The 21,633-nt window shown below is 47.9% G+C and overlaps 1 protein-coding gene and 1 long non-coding RNA gene across 2 annotated transcripts in view; both read left to right on the forward strand.

Annotated features, from left to right (window-relative positions):
• Positions 1 to 3,656, forward strand: part of oca2 (oculocutaneous albinism II) — a 59,844-nt gene extending 56,188 nt beyond the window's left edge. Inside the window, exon 24 of the mRNA XM_072699380.1 lies at positions 2,804 to 3,656. Coding sequence (XP_072555481.1) covers positions 2,804 to 2,891 — 88 coding nt within the window. The 3' untranslated portion in view covers positions 2,892 to 3,656. The remainder of the gene's footprint in view (positions 1 to 2,803) is intronic.
• Positions 3,657 to 11,492: 7,836 nt separating this feature from the next.
• LOC140578421 (uncharacterized) lies at positions 11,493 to 18,700 on the forward strand. The gene is made up of 3 exons (XR_011982616.1): positions 11,493 to 11,606; positions 17,114 to 17,289; positions 17,724 to 18,700. It is a non-coding gene; the product is annotated as an uncharacterized lncRNA (long non-coding RNA).
• The last annotated feature ends 2,933 nt before the right edge of the window (positions 18,701 to 21,633 follow it).

Genomic DNA, 21,633 nt, shown 5'->3' on the forward strand with positions numbered 1-21,633 from the left:
TAGTCATGGTACACTCAATCACTGCTCAAGTCCATGATCTTTTGTTGTTAAAATTATAAAGTAGAACACTGAGGCTACATGTGTGTCTGTCTGCTACCGGCAAATTCTCCCCATTGAATAATGTTAAGTTAACCAGCTGTCAGCCCTGAACCGCAGACATCAGCCAAGAACACTCACTGCAAGAACACTCACTGCAAGAATACACATGAGAAAGAAATAACAAGAGCAGTTCTAGCAATGTTCATAAATCCTTTGTGCTTGTTTATTAAATCGGCAGTGTATTGAAATTATATCACTGACAAATATATATAAAAATGCACAAATGCAGTATCTTGCATCAAAAAAATGAACTAAAAACTGCTAATTTTAAAACAATTTTGGAACATGTCACAGTAAACGCCCTCCAGGGAACTGTTTCAAATGAACATTGTAAAAGCCCAATAAATTAGATGTTAATTTAACTCTAGGAATTAATGGTCACTGAACTAATAAAACAAACCATTAAAGTAACATACTCCCCCTCCAGACCTTCACTAACCTTCTGTCTGCATGTTTGTTTCACTTATACTCAGTTTTTGTTCCATGTCGGTGTGTCATCCCAGCTTGTCCTTCCTCGTCCAGTTACCCACTGTCTCACTCGCCAAACAGGTGTCTGTATCCGCTCCAGGCTTCTCATGAACACTTCCTTCTGCTCTCTTATAGTCGGCTTCATTGTTGCCTTTTTGTCTTAAGCTGGTCCTGATTTCTGGTGGAGATGTACCAGGAAATTGTGTTACGACTGTGTCTGGAGAAAATGGGTTATCGGTATGGAAGGATTGAAACTTAGCACTGCAATTGAAACTGTAACTTCAAACCATTGATATTTTATAGTGAATGACAATTGGATGAAGTAACTTGGATGGACAATTTGTGTAGTGTTCACTGATCAATAATAACAGACTATGCAAGCTTGTGATAGCTTCCCAGTATCTAATACATGGGTCTAATTTAGTAAAGTGTGCAATGAAGAATATAAAAGTTTTTCCTCAGCACCTTCATACATACTGGTGAGTGCACTGATCTCTTCCGGATCCGAAGGGCTTTTGCTCGTCTTTTGTCCGGTGAGGCTTGAAAAGGCCAAGGTCTCTCCTCTGAGAAGCACAACAGCCAACTCTTGAGCAAAAATGGACATTTCTGTTCTTGAAAGATGATCAAACGTTCTTTTTGGATCCGTCACTCCACCAGCAAGTCTGACCCGTCCAAACACGCCGCATAAAAGTTTGATTGAATACTGTGTTGTTGATGCCTCTGATTGTCACTCCGATTTGATCTTGTGTCCTGTTAAAAGTTATGCTTTGACTCCAGTCACCTGTGTCTGTTCTCACCATTCCTGCTGGTTTTGATGCCACATGTACAGTAAAGGATGGGCATCACTGTAGGAACTGCTTGGTGAGGCAGAAGGAATAGAAATTGCTTCTACAACCTTTCAGTATCTTCACCACATTTGGCAGCTATATTAAGACAAAACCCTGCGTATACCACCTACCATTTTTCTGGAACCTTCTACACTGTACAATAAACTATAAAAGTGACACTACAACTGCAGTTCACGTTCCTATCAATGCTAAAAGTGCATCATCAATCATAACCTTCTGTTTTAGAGGTTGCAAAGAGTTGTCGTCCTCATATTCAAGGTCTGTTGAGGTCTGAGTAAAAACAAGTCACTCACTCAAAATTTAGTTCCATTAAAAAAAAAACCCACAAACCTCCAAAATGCAGGACCTTTCTTGCAACAGTCTTACTCAGTTGTTTGCGGGTAGCGATCTGAACTGGCCGAGATGTGATTTGTGTAAAGATTCTGTCACCTTTGTCGTTAAGTACAGTGCTTTCTACTTTGACGCAGAAAACAGCAAAATTACGAATTTGAATTTCTTGTTTAGCTTTTCTTCCAGCTGTGATATACCAAGTGAAGGTCTGTTAAGTGAGAGTAACATTCTGTAATTACCACACTCTGAATGACCATGTCCCATGCGGAGTGTGACACTGCTAGTCTGTTGTACATATCGTGTGTGTGTGTGTGTGTGTGTGTGTGTGTGTGATTAAATGTAACCCTCAGCCTAGAAAACCCATAAATCATTGATGCTGATGGACTGAGCAAACAATATCATCTATTCTGAGAAAATATTCTGGAGCTGGCTTCCTGTCTGGGGACATTTTCATTCCAAACCAAGAAGAAATCTGACTTGGGCGGAACTTCACTGATTAATATTGTATGTTTGTATGTAATCCCAGCAATCCCAGTCCAACACCTCCCCTTCCATGGAAGGAATGCCCATGTTTCCCAGTGTGAGACACCCAATCAGAGGGCTGATTGGATGGAGGGGCGCAGCCTGAAGGTTCTGCATGATTTTACAAAGGCCACCCATGTTACATCTCGCAGGAATGGAGTAGTAATATATCTGCAGATTTCCATTTCCATTTTTACGCATTTTCATCAAACCAGAAGTCGTATAGTACTGAAAACTGATGGTGTTGAAGGTCAGTTGGATGATCACAACCAGAACTCCAGTAGGTGGTGCAGTGAACTCTTGCTCCCCTTGATACATAAAGCAGTTCCACTGTCCAGACTCTGAAGCTCCAACAGGGAGCCTTGCTTTTGAATCCTTCATCTCAGGTACTTAACTAGATCTACTTCTGCTAATACTATTTAGCTCTATTTAATTTGTGGTTGAATTTCTGCACTAAAACAGTTAGTCTTTCCCCGCTGCTAGCTTGGAGTGCATTATATTGATATATTTGAAGTGCCCTTTGCTTTGTGTCGTAGGCTGGGATTTCCCATGATGCTTCTGACGTCCACGGTGGGCATGTGCTACCTCCTGGTCACGCACGTCGGACTGGGCTGGAACACCTAACCCCGTCACCTTCACGCCGTTATTGGCTCAACATCCCAGACCAAAAACAAAAAAAAAGACTTTGTGAAAGAAGGAAATATGTGGATGGAATTAAAAAAGAAAACTTGGGGATCAACACAAATACACCCAACTTCTGGAATGAGGAGTGTAGGTCTGGCATCTCCCCACTGTGTCTGCTATCTGCAGTGTGACTTCTGCACAATGAGGTCCCGGGGCGTTTATACATGTTTTTAATCAATAAGCAGGCAATTCCTTTCCTAAATGATTGATATCATTGCTTGATGCCATTGTGACATACAACCAAAGCCAATCCTTGTTGTGTGAAAACAGGAAACCTACCAAAAGGGATTTTTAGCAAGTCTCTTCCCATTCTCCTTAAATCCAGTTCTGTAGTTTTGTTTTGCATTCAGCCCTTTGCCTGTAGTATCCAAATCTGAGTCAGCAATTTAGAGGTTTCATGTGTTACGCTACAGTGACTCATACTGCATAGGATGATGATCAGAGCCCATGAGGTAATTGTATTAATATGAAACAATGTAACGCTTGTTTAACACTTAGTTTTACTGAAGAATATGTCACGGTTAATTGTATTGATGTAAGTGAATACAGATGTGTGTAACTTGTTCTTTGTATGCCAATGACCCAGTATTGATCCAACACTCTGCAGACCGTATCCCAGTACCGCTGTGCTGTTTTAAACCCCCCCAAGCTGTCTGTTCTTGGAGCTGTAAAACGTTTAATCTGTTTGAACAATAAAGCCTTTTGTAAGTGGTTGAGTTTTCGGTTTCTTTGCATCTGCCTGTCGAGCCTCAAAACGCGGAAGGTGGATCTGGATTCTGCTACTGGACACGTCCGGACCGGACTGGACCGGACACGCTGTACCCGCCGCCCTAAGCGGGATCGTTTGGACCGAGCCTGGAGTGGTGGGTCCATGAGTTTCTTTAATTAGCTTTATTTTACTCCAAATCAGGCCTGAGTTTTATAGACTTGGTCGTACCCCAGAGCTGTTGCCAGACTGACATCCACCAGCCCCCGACCCCCCCAAACTGAATGCTGTTGTGACTGACGCTTCCCCCTGCACTATTATTACTGCACTTGGTGCAATACTTCCATATTTCTATACACAGCACATGTTTAAATGGTTGCTTACTGTAATCCAGCAGTGTAATGTGTCATCAGTGCAGAGTGAGCTGCATCAGACCCTCTTACTGAGGTCTCCTGCAGAGCCCCTCACATGCTTGAGGAGATGCTCTGGCTCCAGGAGCAGACTGACAGGCCCCCGCCTCTGTTCCAGCTCCAGGTGAACCTGCGAGGGCTGGAGGGACAGGAACCGCTCAGAGGAAGTCACCCCCCCCCCCGAGGATCGTGTGGGGAAAGCGGAGGCCAGTGAAGCGGTGTCGACGGGAGGGTGAGGTTCAGGAGGAGTTCACTGCTTTGGTATCTCTTGTTTATTGACTGAATTCTGTTTGCTGTAAGTCCAAGAGCTACAATGAGGGTGAAAAGTGCTTTTAATACCTACAGCTGAGACTGACTGCCAGCACATTGCACTGGCCATTCTGCATTATCGACCACCGATAATACCGTCTCTCTCTTCAGGTGCAAATTCACCTACAGTACTTCACACAAAATGATAAAACTTTTCTAGGGGTCTATATTCTTTTTCAGTGGAATAAAGCTGCTTTCATGTGTGTAGAAGGCTTTATAGTAGCAGACAAAAAGAACAGAACATCCAGCCCTTCGCACAGATATCTGGCTGCACCTAAACCATTCAGCTGTGACATGATCTCACCTTGTAGTCTCTTGTCAGCTTCCTCCAAAGCGGCTGAGAGATGACAGGAAAAGGGTGGAAATCGATTATCCAGAAATTGTGCATTCAGTATACATTTTGAAAACATGTAGGGCATTGATTTACAATATTCAGCACTGATAGGATACACAGGACTGATGTTGATTATGCCAGGAACACAGAAAAAGAACGTACTGCTCTCCAAAGATGTTTCAAAGGTCGTGGGCTAAATGGCCGTGCTTTGCTTAAACACAACCATATGAATGCAGTGAAACCATTTTAATTTTTGAATATAGCAAGTGTTTAAATGTCTTCATTCGTTGGGCATATGCCCCTGTGTCAGCACTTGGCGGAAATGGCAGCTTCAGCCCCCAGCCATTTGATGTAGCTTTTCCTGGGGGCGACACCCCTGGGTTTTGGGACATTCCTTCACTCCTCATTGCACATCTGAGCAGGGAGACCCAGGCTGGTTTTCAGTGATGATCAGCAGCCTCCAGGTCGTTTAAAAAATGTTCAAATGGATTTTGGTTGGGACTCAGACTTTGCCCGTCCATAATAGTCACCTTCTCTGCACTGGCGATGTGAAGGACCACGATACACAGCTGCCTATAAATTACCAGGTTAGTGATTCTGCACGAGTTATTTTGTGATCGTTTAGTTCAGTGTTTTCCAACCCAGTACAGTACTTGGGGACCACCTAGACGGGCCACGTTTTTACTTCCTTCCTTCTCTCAATAGGGAGCAAAAATGTGGACTGACTGACTGGCTGGGAGCTGGGAGGGAGCAAAAACGTGGACCGTTTAGGGGTCTCTGCGGACCGGGCTGGGAAACACTGGTTTACGTGATGCAATTTAAATGGAACGCAAGCTTATCAAATACAAATATTGTAGTTAAATATTTTTCATTAATGTAAGAATTTTTTTACAACTAGTTTTTTTAATTTTGAAATTAAATATTCTGTGTTGACTAGTAGGAAAAAATATAGTTTTTTTGCCTTTTAACTCAAGGCTTTAGGTTAACAAAATGTAAAAATTGTTAAAGGAGGATTATTAATTTTCTGTCCACTGTAGATAATATAAATATGCACACACACACACACACACACACACACACACACACACACACACACACACACACAGGGCTGAGTGTTTTGTTGTGCTGAGTTAAAGCTCAGCCAGACAACAGGAGCTGGTTGCTGTTTTTGTCTCAGTCTCTGCTTAAAGAGCCCATTTAAGGGGGGGTGGGGGGGCTGAGTAGCTGTGTAATGTTACTGTGTTACCTGCTGTGTGGGGCTGGGTAGCTGTGAAATGTTACTGTGTTACCTGCTGTGTGGGGCTGGGTAGCGGTGAAATGTTACTGTGTTACCTGCTGTGTTGGGCTGGGTAGCTGTGTAATGTTACTGTGTTACCTGCTGTGTGGGGCTGGGTAGCTGTGAAATGTTACTGTGTTACCTGCTGTGTGGGGCTGGGTAGCGGTGAAATGTTACTGTGTTACCTGCTGTGTGGGGCTGGGTAGCTGTGAAATGTTACTGTGTTACCTGCTGTGTTGGGCTGGGTAGCTGTGAAATGTTACTGTGTTACCTGCTGTGTGGGGCTGGGTAGCTGTGAAATGTTACTGTGTTACCTGCTGTGTGGGGCTGGGTAGCGGTGAAATGTTACTGTGTTACCTGCTGTGTGGGGCTGGGTAGCTGTGTAATGTTACTGTGTTACCTGCTGTGTTGGGCTGGGTAGCGGTGAAATGTTACTGTGTTACCTGCTGTGTTGGGCTGGGTAGCTGTGTAATGTTACTGTGTTACCTGCTGTGTGGGGCTGGGTAGCTGTGAAATGTTACTGTGTTACCTGCTGTGTGGGGCTGGGTAGCTGTGTAATGTTACTGTGTTACCTGCTGTGTGGGGCTGGGTAGCTGTGTAATGTTACTGTGTTACCTGCTGTGTGGGGCTGGGTAGCTGTGTAATGTTACTGTGTTACCTGCTGTATGGGGCTGGGTAGCTGTGTAATGTTACTGTGTTACCTGCTGTGTGGGGCTGGGTAGCTGTGTAATGTTACTGTGTTACCTGCTGTGTGGGGCTGGGTAGCTGTGTAATGTTACTGTGTTACCTGCTGTGTGGGGCTGGGTAGCTGTGAAATGTTACTGTGTTACCTGCTGTATGGGGCTGAGTAGCTGTGAAATGTTACTGTGTTACCTGCTGTGTGGGGCTGAGTAGCTGTGAAATGTTACTGTGTTACCTGCTGTGTGGGGCTGGGTAGCTGTGTAATGTTACTGTGTTACCTGCTGTGTGGGGCTGGGTAGCTGTGAAATGTTACTGTGTTACCTGCTGTGTGGGGCTGGGTAGCTGTGAAATGTTACTGTGTTACCTGCTGTATGGGGCTGAGTAGCTGTGAAATGTTACTGTGTTACCTGCTGTGTGGGGCTGAGTAGCTGTGAAATGTTACTGTGTTACCTGCTGTGTGGGGCTGAGTAGCTGTGAAATGTTACTGTGTTACCTGCTGTATGGGGCTGAGTAGCTGTGTAATGTTACTGTGTTACCTGCTGTGTGGGGCTGGGTAGCTGTGAAATGTTACTGTGTTACCTGCTGTGTGGGGCTGGGTAGCTGTGTAATGTTACTGTGTTACCTGCTGTATGGGGCTGGGTAGCTGTGTAATGTTACTGTGTTACCTGCTGTATGGGGCTGAGTAGCTGTGAAATGTTACTGTGTTACCTGCTGTGTGGGGCTGAGTAGCTGTGAAATGTTACTGTGTTACCTGCTGTGTGGGGCTGGGTAGCTGTGTAATTTTACTGTGTTACCTGCTGTGTGGGGCTGGGTAGCTGTGAAATGTTACTGTGTTACCTGCTGTGTGGGGCTGGGTAGCTGTGAAATGTTACTGTGTTACCTGCTGTGTGGGGCTGAGTAGCTGTGTAATGTTACTGTGTTACCTGCTGTGTGGGGCTGGGTAGCTGTGTAATGTTACTGTGTTACCTGCTGTGTGGGGCTGGGTAGCTGTGTAATTTTACTGTGTTACCTGCTGTGTGGGGCTGGGTAGCTGTGTAATGTTACTGTGTTACCTGCTGTATGGGGCTGAGTAGCTGTGAAATGTTACTGTGTTACCTGCTGTATGGGGCTGAGTAGCTGTGAAATGTTACTGTGTTACCTGCTGTGTGGGGCTGAGTAGCTGTGTAATGTTACTGTGTTACCTGCTGTATGGGGCTGAGTAGCTGTGAAATGTTACTGTGTTACCTGCTGTATGGGGCTGAGTAGCTGTGTAATGTTACTGTGTTACCTGCTGTATGGGGCTGAGTAGCTGTGTAATGTTACTGTGTTACCTGCTGTGTGGGGCTGAGTAGCTGTGAAATGTTACTGTGTTACCTGCTGTGTGGGGCTGAGTAGCTGTGAAATGTTACTGTGTTACCTGCTGTGTGGGGCTGAGTAGCTGTGAAATGTTACTGTGTTACCTGCTGTGTGGGGCTGGGTAGCTGTGTAATGTTACTGTGTTACCTGCTGTATGGGGCTGAGTAGCTGTGAAATGTTACTGTGTTACCTGCTGTGTGGGGCTGAGTAGCTGTGAAATGTTACTGTGTTACCTGCTGTGTGGGGCTGGGTAGCTGTGTAATTTTACTGTGTTACCTGCTGTGTGGGGCTGGGTAGCGGTGAAATGTTACTGTGTTACCTGCTGTGTTGGGCTGGGTAGCTGTGTAATGTTACTGTGTTACCTGCTGTATGGGGCTGAGTAGCTGTGAAATGTTACTGTGTTACCTGCTGTATGGGGCTGAGTAGCTGTGAAATGTTACTGTGTTACCTGCTGTATGGGGCTGAGTAGCTGTGTAATGTTACTGTGTTACCTGCTGTGTGGGGCTGGGTAGCTGTGAAATGTTACTGTGTTACCTGCTGTGTGGGGCTGAGTAGCTGTGAAATGTTACTGTGTTACCTGCTGTATGGGGCTGAGTAGCTGTGAAATGTTACTGTGTTACCTGCTGTGTGGGGCTGAGTAGCTGTGAAATGTTACTGTGTTACCTGCTGTATGGGGCTGAGTAGCTGTGTAATGTTACTGTGTTACCTGCTGTGTGGGGCTGGGTAGCTGTGTAATGTTACTGTGTTACCTGCTGTGTGGGGCTGAGTAGCTGTGAAATGTTACTGTGTTACCTGCTGTATGGGGCTGAGTAGCTGTGTAATGTTACTGTGTTACCTGCTGTGTGGGGCTGGGTAGCTGTGAAATGTTACTGTGTTACCTGCTGTATGGGGCTGAGTAGCTGTGAAATGTTACTGTGTTACCTGCTGTGTGGGGCTGAGTAGCTGTGAAATGTTACTGTGTTACCTGCTGTGTGGGGCTGGGTAGCTGTGTAATTTTACTGTGTTACCTGCTGTGTGGGGCTGGGTAGCTGTGAAATGTTACTGTGTTACCTGCTGTATGGGGCTGAGTAGCTGTGAAATGTTACTGTGTTACCTGCTGTATGGGGCTGAGTAGCTGTGAAATGTTACTGTGTTACCTGCTGTGTGGGGCTGAGTAGCTGTGTAATTTTACTGTGTTACCTGCTGTGTGGGGCTGGGTAGCGGTGAAATGTTACTGTGTTACCTGCTGTGTGGGGCTGGGTAGCTGTGTAATGTTACTGTGTTACCTGCTGTGTGGGGCTGGGTAGCTGTGTAATGTTACTGTGTTACCTGCTGTGTTGGGCTGGGTAGCTGTGTAATGTTACTGTGTTACCTGCTGTGTGGGGCTGGGTAGCTGTGTAATGTTACTGTGTTACCTGCTGTGTGGGGCTGGGTAGCTGTGTAATGTTACTGTGTTACCTGCTGTGTGGGGCTGGGTAGCTGTGTAATGTTACTGTGTTACCTGCTGTGTTGGGCTGGGTGGCTGTGAAATGTTACTGTGTTACCTGCTGTGTGGGGCTGGGTAGCTGTGAAATGTTACTGTGTTACCTGCTGTATGGGGCTGAGTAGCTGTGTAATGTTACTGTGTTACCTGCTGTGTGGGGCTGAGTAGCTGTGTAATGTTACTGTGTTACCTGCTGTGTGGGGCTGGGTAGCTGTGTAATGTTACTGTGTTTTCTGCTGTGTGGGGCTGGGTAGCTGTGTAATGTTACTGTGTTACCTGCTGTGTGGGGCTGAGTAGCTGTGTAATGTTACTGTGTTACCTGCTGTGTGGGGTGAGGCTCTGTCACAGTCCAGCTTGGATGCTGAAGCAATGGGCATGAGCCAGCAGCTTCAGCCTCTAGTCCTCAAGCCTCCTGCGGAGCTGGGAGATTAAACTGCTTCTGTTTCGTACAAAATAGAAAAAAGCAGACAGTGCAGCTGTGATGGAAGCACTTATCGCAGCTTCAGCCCTTGTTAGTTCCTTTGTTGGTTCCTGCTGGGTTATATGTTGGCAGTATGCAGTAAATTACTGTGTGTGTGTGTGTGTGTGTGTCTGTGCGTGTGTCTGTGTCTGTGTCTGTGTGTGTGTGTGTATCTGTGTGTGTGTGTGTGTGTGTCTGTGTCCGTGTGTGCGTGTTTCCCTGTAGACCCGGTGTGTTACAGGTTGATCTGTAGATGCTTCCTGATCCCTTTGGTGCACGATGCAGTAAATATCAGCAGGATGGGTGTAGCATTAATGGACGGCGCCAAGATCAATGTTTCTTTGCTTAAGTTAAAATGCTCCCGAAATGGGGGTGGGGGGGGGGGGCCCTCTGCTAAATGCTGTGAGGAAACCCCAGTTTGTGTTAACTCTACTCAATTAAGCTTTTCCAAAGGACCAAATACTCCTCCCTAGAAGGACCTTGTGAGTAGATCCTCGCAGTCCCATCTCTCCGCCCGCAGCTGTCTCTCTCCGGCCCTGAGTGTGTGATGGCTTCCTGTCCCGGTGAAGCAGCTGGACACGGAAAGAGGACGCCTGAGGTGTCGGAAATATCGACAGACCTGCCCCCAATAAGTATAAATAAACAAACAAACAAAGAAGCAAGAGCGGATTTAAATCTGCACGTTACTGAGGCCCATTTGCTGTGCATGCAGTGGGATGACAGAACATGTACCTGACGAAGATTGGAGTCCTGTATCAGAGAAAATCATTTTATGAATGAATGACTGACTGAATGTTACATTTATATAGCGCTTTTCACAACACCCAAAAGCGCTTCACAGGACCAATGGCACCAGCACTGTGTGGCCCCCACCTGGATGATGTGACGGTAGCCATTCTGCACCAGTACGCTCACCACGCATTAGCTAAGGTGGTGAAGGGGCAGGAGAGAATTCACCAGTTAGATATAGGGATTAGGGGGGCAGATTTGAAAGGGCCACAGTGGGCAGTTTCAGCCAGAGCACCGGAGCACCCACCCCCTACTCTTTCGAAAGGTGCCCAGGGGTCTTTTATGACCTCAGAGAGTCAGGACCTCGGTTTTGTATATCATCTGAAGGACGGCACCATTTCTACAGCACAGTGTCCCCGTCACTGCACTGGGGAACTGGGATGCACAAAGACCACAAGGTGGGCTAACCAGTTGGCCAAACCAACAAATAACTGATCATACGGAGCAGTTTTTTCTTTGTTTTATTTTTGCAAACTGCACCCTAAACTGTGTTAGTCTTATTTTAAATGATGAAATCTTTAAAAATTTTAAAATGACTTTAAACTCTTTCTTGCATCGCATCCTTTCACTTAGTCCTGCGACTATTGAATGTGTAGCCATTCCCCCCCCCCAATGTCAATGCCACTGCTCCTCTGTGATGCCCGCCCCCCCCCCCCCCAGACCACCATCTCCATGTGGGCTCTGACTTTTCGTTTTAAGTGGCCAGGTTGCTACAGAAATACTCCGATCTTCGGCACGGCCTTGACTAACACTTCCGGCGCTTTGGAAGTGACCCGCTTACGTCACCCGCGACCTTCACGTCACCCCCTAGATCCTTAATACATGGGGAAGGAGACAGCAGCAGTACTGCCCCCAATGCACCGAGGACATTATAAATCCCTGCAGGTCATGATGTAAGTTATTTATACAATGATCCATCCTCTCTGAATTATTAACTCCGGCCGATTTAGATAGGAGCCTGAATTTACACCAACACCACGACCGCCCTGGCATTCCGTAATGATAATTATTTTAATGATAAAAATATCTTACTGTCGGCGATCAGATAAGGTGGACTATTACCAGAATTAAATGGGCCTCTTTTGTGTTGCCTGATTAAATGGCTTTCAGGCAAAACCTGCTAAGGTTTCTGTGACTAAAGCATGGCTTCATTTGGACGGCTTGGGGCCTAAATGCTCGACGCCCTTATTAAAGCACGTGACATAACAGCTCCAGGCAAAGGTGATGAAAAATCACATCCTACTGATTTTCAAATCCTTTCTTTTGTTACTGGACTGTTAAAATTTTTTTTGTAACTTCTCTGCTTTGAAATGAAACTTCTATGACCTCCTGTTCTTCAGTGAAGATGTTTGCTTGTTCATTGTAACAAATTAATGAGACTGTGGCCTCCCGAATACCTCAGAATTCATCCTCCAAACCATCTTTGAACCTCTGTTCCCAGCAGGGTGACGGGGAGCCCGGAGTCTGTCTCCCCAGTGCAGGGTGTGAGGTCAGCATGCACCCTGGATGGGAAGCCAATGCTTTGGTGTCTGTTTGGAGTCTGGCTTGTTGGACCTCTGCTCCATTATGAAGCCGATGAGCTGTAATCAGTTGCCTCACAGACACTCCGCATCTCCAGCAGTCCTTCTGGATGGGTAGCTAAACTCCACGTTTGGCGATGTGGTCCAGAGTGATTCAGTTCAGTTACCCCTCAGGGACTAAACCTGGTTTTAGCTGTTAATTTCGTCCTTGGTCTACGGAGGTATACCAAGGAATGACGGAATGCAGTTTTAGCTAAAAGCATTTTTAGTTTAGGATGTCAAAATGGGGACCAGGGGTGCACAACTGCGTCAGGGGAGTCAGCTGGTACATGATCAGAACCCACAACCTTCTTGTTTCAAGTGGATTTTCATAACTGCAATTCTGAACGTTTCTTGGTCTAGTTAGAGTTTTCAGTATCGCAGAAACCAAGTTTTCTTCTTGTTAATATACTGAGTGGTCACTTTATTAGTTACCTACCAAGCAATCAGTAGAATCCACTTTTGCCTGGAGCAAAGTGTTCAGAGGTGTCTGCGTCCCACCTGAGCTGGTTCGCCTCCTGAGAGGTTCGACCAATCTGCCCCTTAACAAGGTGCTATTCGCCACACATGTTTCTGACTGGATGATTTTTATTCATTGTTTATTTTACTGTGTGTAAATCCCAGAAGATTCTGAGATACTGGAACCAGCACAACACCAGTGATCACTCCACGGTAAAAATTGCCTAGATCTCCTGCCTTAGCCATTCTGGTGTATCTGGACGTCTCGTCTCGTCCCTGTGTGCCCACTGGCCGCTCACCAGTGAACCTAATAAACTGACCATGGAACGTAAGCTTGGGGCTGGAATCAGGAGGAGCCAGACGTTCTGTCCACACACAGACGGCATGCGCTCCATGGCTCCATGCTAAGGCCTTGCTGGGCAGATGTTGTGCAAAGGCTGCCGTTTAAGAAAAGGATGGAAAATAAGAAATGGCAGGTGTCAGCTGCATCACCGTGGGAGGGTTTTTTTCTTGTTTATCCTGCATGCACTCCTGGGCCTGGACCTCACACTCGCTCCCGGGCCTGGACCTCACACCCGTTCCCGGGTCTGGACCTCACACCCTCTCCCGGGCCTGGACCTCACACCCGCTCCCGGGCCTGGACCTCACACCCGTTCCCGGGCCTGGACCTCACACCCGTTCCCGGGCCTGGACCTCACACCCGTTCCCGGGCCTGGATCTTACACCCCCTCATCATCACTCTCTGTTGAACCAATCATGGCCTTCCTGTTGTTTTCCGCCGCACACTGCCTTGTTCCAGAAAGGTAGAAGCGGTTCCTGCTTTTGAGGCGTTTAATGTGCCGTTATTCTGATACCTCCCTGTGGACCCCCCCCGCCCCCCCCCCGCTGATCTCCATAGGTTTCTTTAATACAGCTTGTGCACCGCCTCATTCACTTAAGCAAGAAAACTTGGTTACTATGGTGACACGCCCCGGTTTGTTTAGATTAAACATCGTTTTTTTTCCGCGACGGTTGTTCGATATTGCCCGCCCCTTGCTTGATGCGAGCGCTGGCGGTGCCCATGGTTACCGCGTCAGTTGCCATCGCTCAGCGGCAACAAGTGGCTGCAGATTTGCATGTAATTGCAAACAATCTTTTGGATCTTTATTGCGCACTGACCTTTGAGTCGCCTCTAAAAGTTTAATTATTTCTCCATCGACAGGAAGCGTCTGCTCTGCTCTCAGCCTGGCCATCTGCCTCGGCCGATCCCGAGAACCCCCCCCCCCCCGGTTCCCTTAAACACGTTCGTTTGCCCGCGTTCGAGGGACTCCGCGGAGTTGTGCGTGGGCGTGTGTACGTGCTCAGCCATATGGCCGCTTTCAGACGGTCTGGACGCGCTACTTGGATGCCAGCCGGGCTTGTGAGACGCTCCGTGTGGAGCACAGCTTCGGAGGATGCCTGGAAGGTCTGTGTCAGCCTGTGGAAGCGTGTTGGAGTAGGACGAGGGCAGCAGGGCCTCCATCAAGCTGGAAACAGGAGAGTGACAGTCACACTGTCATCCCGGAAGCATTGCCATTGGCATATTTTAGCCATCAGTGGTCAGATTTGTCCATTTTTTTTCTGGGGGGGGCTTGGGCCGAACAAGCCGGAACACGTCCGCTGCCTTATCCTCTCAGAAGCTGCGACCCCCTGGGGTGACTGTCTTGCACAGGTACAGAATGTCCCTTTCTTGTGGTGGATAATAGGTGCGCAGAAGCCACTGTGTTCCACAGAATATAAGGACCCCGTCCCCCTGGGTGACTGGATGGGGGCTGGGGGCTGGGGGGGGGGGGGGGTCGCGGGTGGTGGCTGTGCCAATGTTTATTACCATAATTAGCAATAATTGGCTGGTTGTTTTGCTACTCCATTGCCCCTTTATCTAATTTGTACTGGAAATGGCTTCCGAGATGTTTACAGGTTGGCATGTTTGATGAACTTCCTCCATTCAGCATGATGCTGGGTCCCGACTGATCAAGCAGGTGCCGGGTCGAACCCTAGTCTGTTTCAAGTGCTCATAGGCCCCCTGCTGGTGTCGAGAGGCAGAGTCCCTAATTATCTTTATGGTGGCTGCATTGGTTGGTAATTAAATCATCCCACTTGACTTCTCCAGAGACGTTAATTAATCCTCGTTTGTACTTTCGCTGTTGTGCGGTCTGTCTTATCCCGTGTTGTGATCCCCACCTCCGTTAATAACCCCAAAGCTTCTTCTCCTGTCCGTCTTGTGGAAGAGACCTCAGACTTGGGGGGACCCATACTGGGGGGCCGGTGATCCTGAATAATTCATCCAATCCGATCGCAGCGTTGCTTCTGGGGACCCCCCCTCTCCGTGTGCACACACTGAGGCGGTCGTGGAGAGAAGGGCGATGTTCAAACTGCTCGGTAATGAGAACCTCCACAGCATCAGAACCATATTCAGTCACAGGCTTCTTCCCCCCCAGCTGCTACAGACGCTCCTTCCTACACGCCGCCGTGCGGCTCTCCAGCACCACCGCTCACAAAGAAGCCCGTGCTCTGATTGGACATTCAATGTATATAAGTTGCAATACAGTGATTTTGCACCACATTTACCATCATGGTGCATTGTGTGCAACATTCTATTACTCTCTATTTTCTGTACCTACTTGTCTGCATTTACTTATGTTATTTCTGTTGCGTTTATTTCTACCTAAATTATTCTGTCCCTTCTGTGATACTGGGCAAGAACATTTCTGTCTTGTCTTAAAGAACAGAACACAATGCCTTAAGAACAGGTTTTAAATCCCCCCAAAAAAGGATTCCTTTCACCCCTTGAACATTATATATAATAAAAACTATCAATGAATCCATCAAGCATTCAGTTTCATTGTCAGTAACTCACATAGAAAGTTACATAAAAATGAATGTTTCTTCAAATTAACTTCTCTTCAGTCATACGCACCATTGTACTCGGAGAGGATGTATCTCAGCCAGTGAATGCCGTGAGCTTTGCATGGTCCCCAGAAGCCAGGCAGGTGTCAGACTTAAACGCAGTGTGACGTAAACCAGACCGTTCAAAAGTCCAGGGCCCCTTCTCTGCTCTTCCCTCTATCCGTGTTGCTGTCGAGCTGCATGTCGTAACCGTCAGGATGTGACTCTGGGGGTGGGGGACATGTCGGAATGTTGGATGGGCACCAAATTGTGTCTTGATGGGTTCCCCCCATTTTGCCTGTCCTTGTTGGGCAGGCAGATGAACTGTTTTGGTAGGTCCCCACCCGTAGCCCCGCCCCTAACGTCTTGCTTCCTGCCCAATCCCACCAGCTTGCAGTTCGGATGTCCCTCCCGCTTCCCTGCGCTGCTCCAGGTGTTGGGAGGAAAAGCTATTCACCCGAGCGGAGGCTGTGAGAATGGACCCCACTACATGTCTTGCTTTTGTGCTCCTCCGGGTGCGAGAGAAATGGCTGCATACGTCAGTCACTCCTCAGCCTCTTGTTTTCCCCACGAGCCTGCCGCTATCGCCATGGCGATGCCTTAAACTGATACACGGCGACATGTGCCCTCTTGGTCTCCTGCCAGTAACCCATGGAAAACACCCCCCCCCCACCATCTAATACGATTTAACCTGTAGTGATCCTGCAACTGAAAGTCTTCCACCACATTGTTTCAATGGAAATTGAGTTGGAATCAATCAATTTTGAAATGCATCATGGCTAAAAATACCAACTGTGGCTCGGAAAACTTTGCATCCGCAGCGTAAATGGAGCGATGCAGCCCAGACTGCACGGCCCTGCCAATGACAAAGCAGGGTGATTGTATCCATGACAACGCCCACGGCATATCATTTGAGTACTAATCCTTTGACGTGCAACTCTTTACCTTTCAGTCAGTTCTATTATTGTTCATTTTTTTCAAAACTGTGTCTATAAACAGACGAAATGTACCATTACGCCTCCTAAACTGGCGATGATGGATGTTTTGTTTGCACATTAATTGTCCTTTGACTTAAATTTATGTATCGTTTGCCTAACCTCCAACAATGCAGGCCGCTCATACCGAATCAAGCGCTGAATTCTGTTTTAACCCCCTGTACGCTGAGGTTCCCCCCCGGAGAGTATTACAAAGGCCACTTCACACCATTACCGTTTCCTCCGTGTCTCTTGGGGTGGGGGGGGTAGGGGTTAGTTCTTTGATATAAGCAGCTGTACGGCACTAGAAATCAAAGGACCACTGACCGAAAACAGAAGGTCCTTTTCGAACCCGCGACCCCAGCTGATCTCCCACACCGACCCACCGACATTTTGTTCAGCTGGAGCTCGCAGTCTCTGGAAGAAGTTCTCCTTTTGTTGTATTACACACTCTCTACTTACCACTGGGAATATCGACCTGTTTCATTTTTCATTTTTCTGCAGGATCCCGGCTGCCAGTGCAGTACAGAATTCTCCCTGCGTCGTCTTCACGGCGACTCGCAAACGCTCAGCGAGCCCTGGGTACCCTGACCCCTGCCTCGCCACCCACACCCCCTTCCTTGGATGGTGGGAAGAGGATGGAGAAGTATGAAGGGCTACTCTTCTCAGCTGCTGATACAGTAAATATTTAAATAAGAATTTTAAAAGATGCAGAGAACAGAATCATGCAAGTTTTTTATGTTTTATGAATATGTTAGCGCATTAGAGTGACAGCTTAAAGAAGAATACAGGTGTGATTGGACAGGATTTGTCCGAGTTCTATTCAGAGAACAGGAAGCAGTTGTGTTAATGTAAAAGTGGACAGTGTAGCAGGGGCATAATTACTCCTAATAACACTCCTAATATCCAAACAAAAAATGCCAGAACAGTTTTAACCATTTAAGTGCTTTCATTTGCTATTGTTATTGTGATGCATTACGGCAGCTTTTTGTGGTGTTTTCTTGATTGTTCTGTAATGATGTTTGGACCTCTGGACATTGGACTGCTGTCTACAGTAAGACATCTGTGCCCCGTATTCTGTGTCCTATAATGATGTCCTGTCACCTTCTGTCAGTGCCGAGCTGAGAGAACTGCACCGCGAGCCTGAGGTTCGAGCTGAGCCCAGTGGTGGAACAAAACTGGGAAGCACTGGATCAGAGAAACGGGCGTTGATTGGACCGGGGAGAGGGCTTGGGGGAAGCTGAAGCCAAGGTGGAGGAAGCTGAAGCCAAGGTGGAGGAAGCTGAAGCCAAGGTGGAGGAAGCTGAAGCCAAGGTGGAGAGTAACAAAGGAGCGAAATGGACAGGCTGTGTGTCAGCCAAACACTCTGGCAGAGGAATTATAACACAATAAGTCATTTTAAAACTGTGAAATTATCATCAGTGCTTTGTGTTCCTGAGGGGATCCACAGCAGATCTGCATCCCTGCGTCACTGTACGTCTGACAGAAGCACTGGCAGGCAGAACGTCAGCATGTGGCAGTGATGGATGCTCCCCAGTTTCTGAGCCGCGCAGCTGGCAAAGGGACCAGCTGAGATGAGGGCGTTGTTTTTTTTTTTTTAAATTTAGATGAATACAAATTGGAATCAAGTTTTAAGAGCAGACTGGGGCGGAGCTGTCGGAGAACAATGGCTGGATAACAACCCCCATGGCCAGCGACGGCCCCATCGAAATGTGTCGTCCACACTGTAACACTGTCATTTCCCGTTAGTGGAGGAGTGGGGGGGGGGCGTGTGCCTGTAAGAGCCCCCGATCCCCCTTGACCACCCCCCCTCATAGTATTCCTGGCCATTCAGAAACCTCACTGGCTTGTCTCCGCTTTCCCGTCAGCTGATCCTGCTTCCCAAATACACCAATCAGGAGCGTGCCTCATTTTAAGCCACGCCCAGTGTGGCTCTCGGCCCCTCCCTCGCCCACCGCCAGCCGATGCCTTTGGCTTTAACAGGAGTGTTGCTGCTACCAGTGGGCCCAGTCGCCTGGCCGCGCTTCGGATTTCCGCTCCGTTTACGTTACTTTCCTGCGCTGTGTTTTATTTTTCGTTAAGCAGTCAGATCCCGCGTTGAGCCAGCCTGCTCAAATTGAAACGGAGCCCGAGGAAGCAACAGAGTTTCTTCATGTCACAACTCTGTTTTCCAGCTAAAATGAGTCTATTATTCTGAAGCGGTGGGGACACGGTGCTCCAGCACTAAGCGTCTGTGGCTGAATAAATATGAATAAATATGGGATGATGTCATGAGCACCTTGGTAGGGGCTGATTATTGCTTAATGCTTCTGGCTGGGGTGGCGAGTCACTGGTTTTACCCCCCGTGAAGATAATTAAAGGGACAGACACATGTAGCCTACTGATCTAAGACGTGTACCACAATGCTGCAGGTTCAAATCTCGCATAATTTTAAGGGACAGCAGCTCAAGAAACAAATGGAGCGTGTGCACAGGGGACGCGACCCTAATATCAGGCGGTAACTGTTTGTAAAGAATGGGAAACTTATCTTTTTAACCTTTCTAAGGGGCACCCTGAAGAGAGAGTTAAGAAAATTCTTTATAAAAAGAATGTAAAAACATGCATTTTAATGCAGGGCTTTAAATATCACTTTACCCTTGTTCTTTCAGTCGTCTTATTCTTAGCACCAAGTATGGGGTCAAGCTGTTGGCAGTCGCAGTGAGGCGGGGGCTGAGGAAATGATCTGATAGGCTGGCAGGAGAGGAAACACCGCAGAGGAGACACCGGCGACGCCCCCCCCCTGCCCCCATAAACACGCTGGAGATTGATAGCTGGCGTTCAGGTGCAGCCATGGACAAAAAATAAAAGCGCTAAATTACCCGGCTCTGAACATGCGTTTCGGATTCGGCTTTTGAATTCTGGGAGGGGGGGGGGGGGGGGTTTAATTACTCACAGGTGTTAAGCTGAAGGAGGTGCCTCCCCCACCGGCGCTGAGAAGCAGGCAGGCGCTGTGACACGGGAGGAGGGCCTTCAAACACAAGCTGGAGACTGAGGAATCGCATGCGGCATGCGCGTTTACTGGCGAGGGGCCGGGGGTCGCATGTCGGACAATTGCGAGGTCACATCTGCATTTCGTTTTTATGGCGGCTGTGACTCGTCCTGAACGGGGTGCCGAGTTGCACGATTGAAGCAAGACTTGGACTGGGCTTATCGGGCCAGAGCCAGGAGACTCAGGGGGTGGGGGGGCATCCAAACATTGGCTAGTAAGTGTCCAGCACCAGGCAGGTATTGTCTGGAAGACAGGAAGTGAGGTCGTACTGGTGATGTCACCGGTGTCGCAGCACCGCTTTGCTAAGAAACACTCCAGGAAATAAATAATGATTCTCTAGGTACTTCCCATGTGATTTACTCTGCGCCCGTTTGATTGGCTGGGTGTTTTACTGCTCGAGACCTTGACTGCCACACCAGCCACTTCTAGTAAGAAATAAAACGTGCTCAGAAAGCAGAGGAATGCACTGTCAGCAACACACTGCACAGGTGCAGGAGGCCACTGCTTTTCACAGCTCAGCTGATGCTTGGAGGATCACTGTATTTCTAAGGTGTAGGGTTCCTGGTTATGGCCGTTCCTGACCAGCGCCTGTTGTAAAACCAGTTTAATGTCTGCTTCCAGTACTTTGCTCCCCTGTCCTCCTTGTGTCTATGTGAGTTTCCTCTGGCTGATCGGATTCCCCAGCGGCTGCGACTGATCCAGGTTGGGGTTGGGGGCATGGATCTACGAGACAGGTTCATTATCGGTCCACCGGTAACGAACGGATCCACCTATAAATATATGCACGCTGTCATTGCCTCTGCCCTTTCGAATGAAGACATCAGAGTCGTTCTCCGCTCTGTGGCGATGAGAGACCTTTCGGTCAGGCGTTGATAGGATATGGAGAGCATTATTCCCTCGCCTGGAAAAGAGGGTCCGTCAGAGATGTGCTGATCTTGTGTTGGATAACAAGACTTGATAATAGACGATGCAGATTAATGAGCTCTGTCCTCTTTGCGACGGCCTTCCTCTAAAAGGCTTTAGTCCAATCCATTGTCACGTGGAAATACGCTATCTGCCGCTGAAGCAGAGAGTGTCCCTCCTCTGCGGGCTCTTATCGCCGTCTTCCAGAGTCGCATCCCAAACGTCAACCCTTCGGGGACGGTTATTTTTCCCTGACGCTTCGCAGATAAAGTCCAGTGACTCGCCATTTCTTTGGCATCTGGCCAATGAAGCCCCATAGAACCAGTAATGGGTGGTTTTAGTGACCCACACCATATTGGAGCTGAAGCCTCCTGAGATTTCTGTGTCAGATACTGACTGTGTAAGGCTGCATTTCATCTGCGAGAACATGTGCTTGCTAGAACATGGGTCTGGGCCGGCGATGGTGAATAGAACCATGTGTAACAGGGATCGATAAGTTTGTGAAAAAGCTTCCCTTTTAATGGACGGAGTGCATCTGGGCTGGGAGCACACCAAGTGGACTGGACCAGAACAGCACCCTCCCAACAATCCCAGGAACTTTGGGGTCCCCTATGGCCTCGCAGTAAATCTGGCTCCTTCACGATGAATTTGTTTGGCCGGGGGGGTCCCCATGGAAACCATCGCTGAGCGATACATTTTGCCGACCATAGGGGGTCCCCCACGATAAATTTTGCCCATCAGCCCACTGAGAAAATCCCAGTGGCCAGTCCTGCCCTGCTCCAACCTCTGCCTTACCGGAACATTCTACTGCCCTGGACACACTCATGCATGGATACATAGGCACCTACTTTGAACTTTCACTGTTTATATAAATTTTTACAGGGCGGAGGGGGGGGAGGAGGCCTTCACCTGCACTTTGCATTTCCCCACTGATTACACCCCCACCGCCAAGGCACCCCTGAATTTTTGGCTTCTTTCTAAAACTTCCTGGCATCTCCTGGCACCTCAGCCGTTGGTCTGCGGGAGTCTGCTCTTTAAACTCAGATTCTCCTGCTTTCAGTCTGGCTGAGATGATTGGAAACCTCAGACCTGT

The sequence above is a fragment of the Paramormyrops kingsleyae genome, chromosome 1 (assembly GCF_048594095.1).
Source record: "Paramormyrops kingsleyae isolate MSU_618 chromosome 1, PKINGS_0.4, whole genome shotgun sequence".
NCBI lineage: Eukaryota > Metazoa > Chordata > Actinopteri > Osteoglossiformes > Mormyridae > Paramormyrops > Paramormyrops kingsleyae.